This window comes from Helianthus annuus, chromosome 10 (genome assembly GCF_002127325.2).
Source record: "Helianthus annuus cultivar XRQ/B chromosome 10, HanXRQr2.0-SUNRISE, whole genome shotgun sequence".
Taxonomy (NCBI): domain Eukaryota; kingdom Viridiplantae; phylum Streptophyta; class Magnoliopsida; order Asterales; family Asteraceae; genus Helianthus; species Helianthus annuus.
Genome location: NC_035442.2, coordinates 149,752,884 through 149,761,061, shown reverse-complemented (window position 1 = coordinate 149,761,061; position 8,178 = coordinate 149,752,884). Strand labels below are relative to the sequence as shown.

The 8,178-nt window shown below is 35.3% G+C and overlaps 1 protein-coding gene across 3 annotated transcripts; it reads right to left on the bottom strand.

Moving 5' to 3' along the window:
• Window positions 1-2,033: 2,033 nt before the first annotated feature.
• Window positions 2,034-6,227, bottom strand: LOC110886026 (vacuolar cation/proton exchanger 3). 3 transcript variants are annotated; one of them, XM_035978692.1, is made up of 13 exons: window positions 5,948-6,227; window positions 5,610-5,862; window positions 5,266-5,502; window positions 5,108-5,175; window positions 4,297-4,325; window positions 4,014-4,210; window positions 3,720-3,935; window positions 3,468-3,602; window positions 3,270-3,386; window positions 2,723-2,776; window positions 2,507-2,623; window positions 2,322-2,418; window positions 2,034-2,219 (listed from the first exon to the last, which is right to left on the bottom strand). In XM_035978692.1, exons 2-13 carry the CDS (start codon window positions 5,658-5,660, stop codon window positions 2,206-2,208), a joined length of 1,332 nt encoding a protein of 443 aa, XP_035834585.1. In that variant the 5' UTR covers window positions 5,661-5,862; window positions 5,948-6,227; the 3' UTR covers window positions 2,034-2,205. The 3 variants fall into 3 exon arrangements, with proteins under 3 accessions (XP_035834585.1, XP_021989476.1, XP_021989478.1); XM_022133784.2 differs by having other exon boundaries at window positions 5,610-5,847; XM_022133786.2 differs by lacking the exon at window positions 5,610-5,862 and having other exon boundaries at window positions 5,948-6,109.
• Between the last annotated feature and the right edge of the window lie 1,951 nt (window positions 6,228-8,178).

The window sequence follows — 8,178 nt, the reverse complement described above, 5'->3', positions numbered from 1 at the left end:
TGATGGTACTCGCATGTTCTGCTGCATTTCCCACAAGAGGATATAATAAATATATACAGATTCAAGAAATAGTTTCAAATAGGATCAAAACAATTTGGATACCTCAATTGTGTTGACTAGATATTAAGATAACCGATTCATACTTTGAAATATCTGGAGATTCCTCATCATCTGAACCCCCATCGTCCGAACTAGTTTCCTGATATTTTAAACTCAATATTAGATTTTTAATAAATAAATAAATAAAAACATTTTGAAGGTGTAAATACCGTCTCTGTAGCTAACTCCAACCTCATTGATCGGGATATATGAGTTCTTTTGATAATTCAACTGAAAAAAGATGTATCCACCATATGCTATAAGCATTATACAACTGCTAAATCTTGAAAGTGCCAACTCTCATTACAGCATTTGACTGCCAACAAGTTGGTATAAATTTAAAATTTCAAGTTTTGATCAATGAACAAGCAACATTTCTAAAAAGTTTTGATCAATTCCTCCACAGAAGAATGCACATCCAAGAACAAGCAACATGTCTGACAATATTGATCCCAGTAATGATTGTTGTACGACACGCTCGCAGTATTCCATGTTTCATCGCACATATTGATATTATCAACTCTGTTGCACTGCCAAACGCATTCAGAAGTGCCTCACCTGCAATTTCAGTTTACAAAAACTAAAAGTACTGAATTGGATTTTGAATAAACAGCTGGTAACCAACCCGTAGGTCCAGTACTGAATTAGTTAACCGATGGTACAAAAAAAGAACCGATAACCGATTTTCAGTTAATTTCGGTTCGGTTTTGTCGGTTTTCAGTTTGGATTCAGTTAACCCCTGATTGCAGGCCTCATCACTTACCTCCCGTTTCTCCTACTCCAAGCAGCAGTTTATGCGGGGCTCACATGGTTTGCGTTGAAGCTCGAAGGCTCGTTCGTTTACTTCTTGATCGTTCTTTACGTTTCGCTACTCTCCACGAATTCGTTTGTGGTGTTCGTGAGCTCGGTTGTCCCTAACTTCATTCTCGGGTATGCTGCAGTTATCGCTTTTACGGCCCTTTTTTTCTTGTTTTGTGGGTACTTCTTGAGTAATGATGATATACCAAAGTATTGGAGATGGATGAATAAGATATCGACAATGACATACCCGTATGAAGGGCTTTTGATAAACGAGTACCAGAGAGGACGTTTTTGGGCAGACGCTTGCTGGGACGAACGTGACTGGAATCGATATTCTGCGATCGCTGCAAATATATCACGAAAACGATAAAAAATGGCTGATGGTTTACATAATGTTGGGATGGGCAGTTATATATAGGATCTTGTTCTACGTAGTTCTTCGTTTTGCTTCGAAGAATCAGAGGAAATAAAGATTAAAAGGGAGATCTTGAACTAGTTACATTTTTTTCAAATGATTTTTATGACATATACATGACTTTAAATGAAAAAATATAACAGAAATGACATCAGTTTATAGTTTCCTTTATTATTGCTCTATGGTTTTGGTGCATTGTGTTAGCAATAAAGACATTAGATCTTCCACATTATGATAAAAATAGCAACTATAAAGAATATATATTATGGTTACATATACATAAATAAATTAAACGATAAACTAGCCAAGTCCGAGTTGAGCTGAACTCAAGCTTTAGACCTCGAGCTTGAAACGAGCCGAGCTCAAGCTTCATTGAGCTCGGGCTTGGCTCGACTTGTTTACGTTCGTGATGCTAGATGGAGAAAGCGATATCCGTGACAGGATGCAAGTTTTATGTTCAAAGATTGCGGAATCAGTATCCAACTTGCATAATGTTTTTATAAATCAAATATTCATCACTAGTTGCCGTGGTTTATCGGACAAAATGGGTCAGGCGATTACTTTTGATCACTAATCTTAATTTATCGTTAGTCGATCTTCATACGCTTTTGAAAAGAATGTGCTGTGATGTATTTGGTTGCATAATTTGTAGATTGTGCTACAGTTTTTGCAGGGTAGAAAGGAAAACCGCGAATGGTACAATGACAATAAATGGAGGTAAAAATACCAGAATTAACTAATATTGAAAACTGAATATATCTACAGCCATCATGGATAACAATTATGAACTACTATTACATAGTAGTAGTATGCAATAAAAATTACACCATCATGAAAGACATTTAAGAAAATGTAGAACTGAAGGGGTTTATCTTCTGCAACTACGGCTTTTACGGTTTATCTTCTGCGATAAAAACACAAGTCAGTCACTTCCAACAACAATGTAAAACACAAACGCTTTGATCAAAAGTCGAACAACAATTTAAAATAAAGTGAGATAACTTACGTATAGATTGAGGATCTACATGTACAAAAAAACTTGCACCGACTATCAAATAACAAAATACAAGCATTAATCCCTTGAAGTAATTAGACGTTCCGTCCTGCAAACATATAACAAAGTTTAGGTGCAAATTTGACCGAAAATGGCATATAGCGTATAAAGTATCGATTTTCCCTAAAGGGGTGAACCTGCAACATGAAAGCCACTACCAGAACCGTCATAATAAGAGTTGCGGTCTCGAAAAGTTGAAAATTTAGGTCCAGTGGACGTCCCATGATCCACCCAACCACCACACAAAAAGGTATCTACCGTTGCAAGAAATAAATAATAAAATTAGCAACTCCATAGTCCATACAATATTATACGTAACCGGTAACACATGCTATAAACATGAAAATGTATACCGCAAACATAGATATTTGTGTTGATGAGCCAATCGCCACTCCTAAAGATATATCCTGCACACAGTATGACAGTAACCAATTTATTTTATTTTTTAGAGTAAAATGTCATTTTCGTCCCTGAGGTTTGACCAGTTTTGCGACTTTTGTCCAAAGGTTTGTTTTTCCGCATCTGGATCCAAAAGGTTTGAAATCTAGCCATTTTCATCCGGCCCGTTAACTCCATCCATTTTTCTCCATTAAGTCAGAGGTATTTCCGTCTTTTTTGCTAACTTATAGGGGAATCCAGTCTTTTTCACTTTATGTAAATATACCAAACACCCCTGAAAAAGACCGAATTGCCATTTAGGTTAGCAAAAAAGACGGAATACCCCTGACTTAATGGAGAAAAATGGATGGAGTTAACGAGCCGCATGAAAATGGCAAGATTTCAAACCTTCTGGATCCAGATGCAGAAAAACAAACCTTTGGACGAAAGTCGCAAAACGGGCCAAACCTCATTGAAAAATGATTTTTTAGGATAAATTATAAATAGCACGTAATCGCTTACAAGCTTGTCTTTAACTGCAAATATAATCGCACTAGCATGTTCTGCTGCATTTCCAACAATAGGAAGCAGAATAACACTAATAAATGCTATTGGAATATTCATCGCAACAGAAGCGCCCTGAAAGATAAAATAATGTTTTATAATAATATATAAAAATTCATGATATAGTTTCGTATAGGATCAAAACAATTTGGATACCTCAATTGTGTTGACTAGATATTCCGAAAGAACCGAAATGACAAGTGTCAAGATGCTGAGCCAGATAACCGATTCATACTTCGAAATATCCGGAGATTCTTCATCATCTGAACCACCATCGTCCGGATTAGTTTCCTGATATTTTTAACTACAATATTAGAAAATTATTATATTCTTTATAAAATAATAAAAATACATTTCTAACGTGTAAAACTGTAAACAATCTCTATAGCTAACAGGACGAGCACCAACCTCCATGATCGGGGTATACGAGTTGTTCCTTTGACTAGTCAACTGAAAAAAGATATATCCACAATACGCTACAAGCATTATACAACTGCTAAATCTTGAAAGTGCTAATTCCGATTTCCCGAAATGCAATTCGGTATGTGTGAAGTGGAGAACAGCTGGGAATAACAGACCCATAACTGCCATTAACAGTAATCCGGAGCTCATTACAGCATTTGACTGCCAAAGAGTTGGTATAATTTAAACTTTACTGTTAACCAATATCGCTAATATCAAGTTAAAAATTACTAAACTGACCTTGTTGAACACTTGTTGTTTATTAGGATGAACGATTCCTCCACAGAAAAACGCACATCCGAGAACAAGCAACATGTTTGACAAAATTGACCCGAGTAATGATTGTTGTACGACACGTAGCATACCGTGTTTCATTGCGTACATTGATATTATCAACTCTGTTGCGTTGCCGAAAGTAGCATTCAAAAGACCCCCAACTGCAATTAAATATCAGAGCATAATTCACATAACGAATAATAACGACTTACAGAAATTAAAATTATTGAATTAGATGGTAACAAACCTGTAGGCCCAGTGTAGAAAGCCAACTGCCTGCATAAAAACAAGTAAAAAGATATGGTCATAACACAAAATCACATGAAGAACATATCTAAATAAGATCATTCACAAAAACCCTTAATCCAACTACAGATAAAAATAGGCTGTTAACGAACCGAACGAAAATGAACAGAGGCATGTTTGTGTTCGTTCATTTAAATTTAACCGAACACGACCACGAACACAAACATACAATCAAACACATTTTGTTGTTCGTGTTCGTTCATTAAGAAAATGGGCATGTTTGTGTCCGTTTATGTGCGTTTGTTTAAAACCTAAACGAACAGTTCATGAACGTAAACGAACATAAACACAAACATAACTTAACAAATATAAAATTACCAAACATAAACAGACATAAAGTAGCTTTTTTATATAAATTATTAATTAATTACGATAAGTTATATTGGAAAGCCCATTTTTGTTACTGGAAATCCCAATTATCAATTACTTACATGTGTATAAGTAGTTAAAAAAAACCTCCTTTATGTTTATATTTATATAAATATAACTCCATATGTATTTATTAAAATATTAACAAACATAAACTAACAAACATAAATGAACGAACATAATCGGACGTTACGAACATAAATGAACAAACAATACAAGTGTTCATGTTCGTTCATTTAATTAAATGATCAAATAGTTTTGTTCATGTTTGTTCGTTTATTTAAGAAACGAACTTCCTGCCAAACAAGTTCATGAACGTTCAGTTCATTTACAGGCCTAGATAAAAATATAAAAAAAAATAAGAAAGATATGAAGATAATTACTCGGTAGCCCAACCCAAACGTTCTGCCAACGGTATGATGCCCAACAAGCTCAAGAAAAAGACCCAACCCTGATACAAAACAGGAATAAAACGAACTTCAAAAGTGCTATTTCTCAAATAAAAATTTGGATAATAACAGTAACAATGATATAAACTCACATGATGACCAGTGAAGTAATCAACCAGTATTGCTAATGGGCCAAAAGGTATAAGTAAATTAATCTTATCAGATAAAAAAGCAATCTTTATGCTAGTAATTACTGTACTCCATATATATTTTTTCCCCCAAAATTCAACAACTGCTTTAACAGGAAACATATTTCTTTTCGTTGATACTGAACCGGAATGACCCTCGTCTTGTGGCTCCATAATCGGCTTCCCCTCTATCGATCCCAACTGCAAGAATTCTTCGGTTAGCAAACTCTATACATTTCTCTAAGTGTATAGAAAAAAACACGGTTTCATCAAAACATTATTGCAGTGGTCAAAAGAGGACAACTCACTTCCACATGGGAATTGAATCCCACCATCTGCAGATGATTAAGTGTGCCCATTTTTCTAAATTATTATAAAACTGTTGAGCAGCCAAAAAGCAAAACTTTATTGCATCTTTGAATCTAACTGCTCCATCGAAATCCAACCAGAACCAATTTACACTCAAAACCCACAAAAAATCACAAGAAAAAACCCCAAATTGATAAGCTTTGACAAAGATATTCAACTAGGCAATACATCGAACACCTGATGGGCAACCAACTGTATTAGGCGAAAAAACCAAACATTTCACATGGGTATCTTAACAAGTACGTGGTAATCAAAGGGGAAGTTGCCAGGAACTTACGAGTCTATAATTGAAGTCAATGAATTTGGGTGAGTACACATTAAATGTCAAGAAATTGAATATTATTTCTCCAATCGCACGTTAGGTGTCAAAAGATGAAGGGAGAAAATGGGTGTTGTTGGTCGCACGTTGTAGTTGATGTGTTGGTTTCTTTCTTTAATTGAAGATTAAGTGTGAAGAGCGTGTGGAGGGTATGTAAAGACGGAATCAATGAAAATTGCGTATGTAGACTTGTTGTTTATCGTTTACTTTACACTGATTATTCAAGGGTAGTGGTGAGCCTGCCATTGCCCATTATCATAGAACTTTTAACTCTTGTTTGTGGGAAAACAAGATAAAGTGACGGAAAGATAAGTAGATGAGTTGAAACTTTTATTAGATGATCAATTAGTTGGATGGTTATGGTAAGATATTATTTGTTTTAGGTTTAACTTGATGGCGCGTATAAATAATTTATGACTGTTTAAATAGTGGTGGGTTGGTGCAAGGAGAGATGACGTCTTTGATTGGACGGCATAGTGATATAGTTGTTAGTCTTGCCATAGGGAGAAGACGGTTTCCCTATGTGACTCGACTACGAGACGAGTAAAGGTAATTTATGGCTGAGAGTAAAAAATGGTGTTTAATGCTTTAGAGTAAATGTGACGTAATAAATGAGAGCACACATGTGTTGTACGGAAGCGGGGGTCTTTCATACTAGGTTGTAGGCTAGAGATAATCGGTACAGCGTAACGAATGTCATATTTGTTGTCGAAGGTTTTCTTACCTATGGGACCTTCTTTGTCCTAAGTGACATCCTCAAAGTGTTTTGGGTAAAGTAATATCGTATTTAATGTCTTTGTACTTGTAGTAGAGCCATTTTTTATCCGGATAGTCGGGTGCTTCGCTAGGTCCCTCTAATATGGTCATGATGCTTCAGTTGGTGAAGATCTAGACGCGATGATCTTCGAACATCATGAACAGGATGTGTTGGCATGAATGAGTCTAGAGGAAGAAGAAAATGTAGGATATTTCGAGCTCTTCGTCTAGTTAACATTTTGATTGCAACAAAGTTCATGTTTGAAAGAAGAAGAAGAAGAAAATGTAGGATATTTTTAGTTATTCTTAAAACACTCTTTTGTATCGTACACGTCTCGTTAAACTGAAGAACAGGGGAGAGACTCATACAACTCAAGAATAACAATACTGGTTGTTTGGCTAAGATCAAGTCCTATATGTTCTTATCAATATGTATGTGTTAGTGGTGTCAATTGTGTTGAGTTTTCAGGTTGAATTGTTAAATCCGAACACAACCTATATTTTTATTTCATATAAAAACGTTAATACTAAGTTGCACACGATAAAAAAAGTAACCCGGGCATGGTTCATTAAACATGCTTATCTAAATGTGTCTAGGGTTGGCGCATAATAATCAAGTTGTAAACTTGTTGATCAGTTAGTGAGTTGCAGGGGCGCAGCTTCCTTGGGGCGGGAGGGGTCGCCGGTCTCCCCGAACTTTTCGACGCGTAGTGTTATAAACAATACCTTCGTATAGAAATTTTTAGGTATATACCTTTTCCCCCCCCCCCCCCCCCCCCGGAATTGGGAAAAATCGACCCCCCCCCCCCCAAGCTTCGCCAATGGTGAGTTGTAAAAAAATGGGTTAAACACCGGTTAGAAAGAAAGTCGACATGTTTAATTTAACAGGTTGGTGGGTCAAGCGGTTTAGTGGTTCGAACGGTTTAATTAAACGATTAAACATGACAACCCGAACATGACCCATTTCTTAAACAGGTTAAAATATGACATCATGAAACTTGTTTATTAATGTGTCATAAATTATTAACATAGTATATAATTAAATAATAAATATCGTGATAGATATATATACACGTATATATGATAAAGAAATTAAATAATGCATTACGATATAACTATTCTTATGATTATATATTAAAAAATATATACAAATAACAAAAAGGTCAATCCCGAACGTAGCTCAAGTTTATAAAAATATTAATCAATTGAGCTCGGCTCTAGACGTAGAGCTCGAAACGAGCAAAGCTCGAGGTTAGTTAAGCTCTAAGTTAACTCAACTATTCATCTCATTTACACCCTAACTTACGATTACACGTTAAAATGAATCAATAAAAAAGATAAATAATTATTGATATGGACATGTAACTAATCTATAAGATTTATAAATAAGATCATATTCAAAAGTTAACATCCTTTCCTCATAAAGATGAAAA

Bases quoted from the DNA above. Each gene is read 5' to 3' on its own strand.
- LOC110886026 (XM_035978692.1), bottom strand. From the start codon at position 5,660: ATGGGCACACTTAATCATCTGCAGATGGTGGGATTCAATTCCCATGTG. The intron at 3,936-4,013 runs GTCAGTTTAGTA...ACTCTTTGGCAG, and splicing joins AACAACAAGTGTTCAACAAG to TCAAATGCTGTAATGAGCTC. The intron at 2,624-2,722 runs GTATACATTTTC...TTGCAACGGTAG, and splicing joins CACAAATATCTATGTTTGCG to ATACCTTTTTGTGTGGTGGT.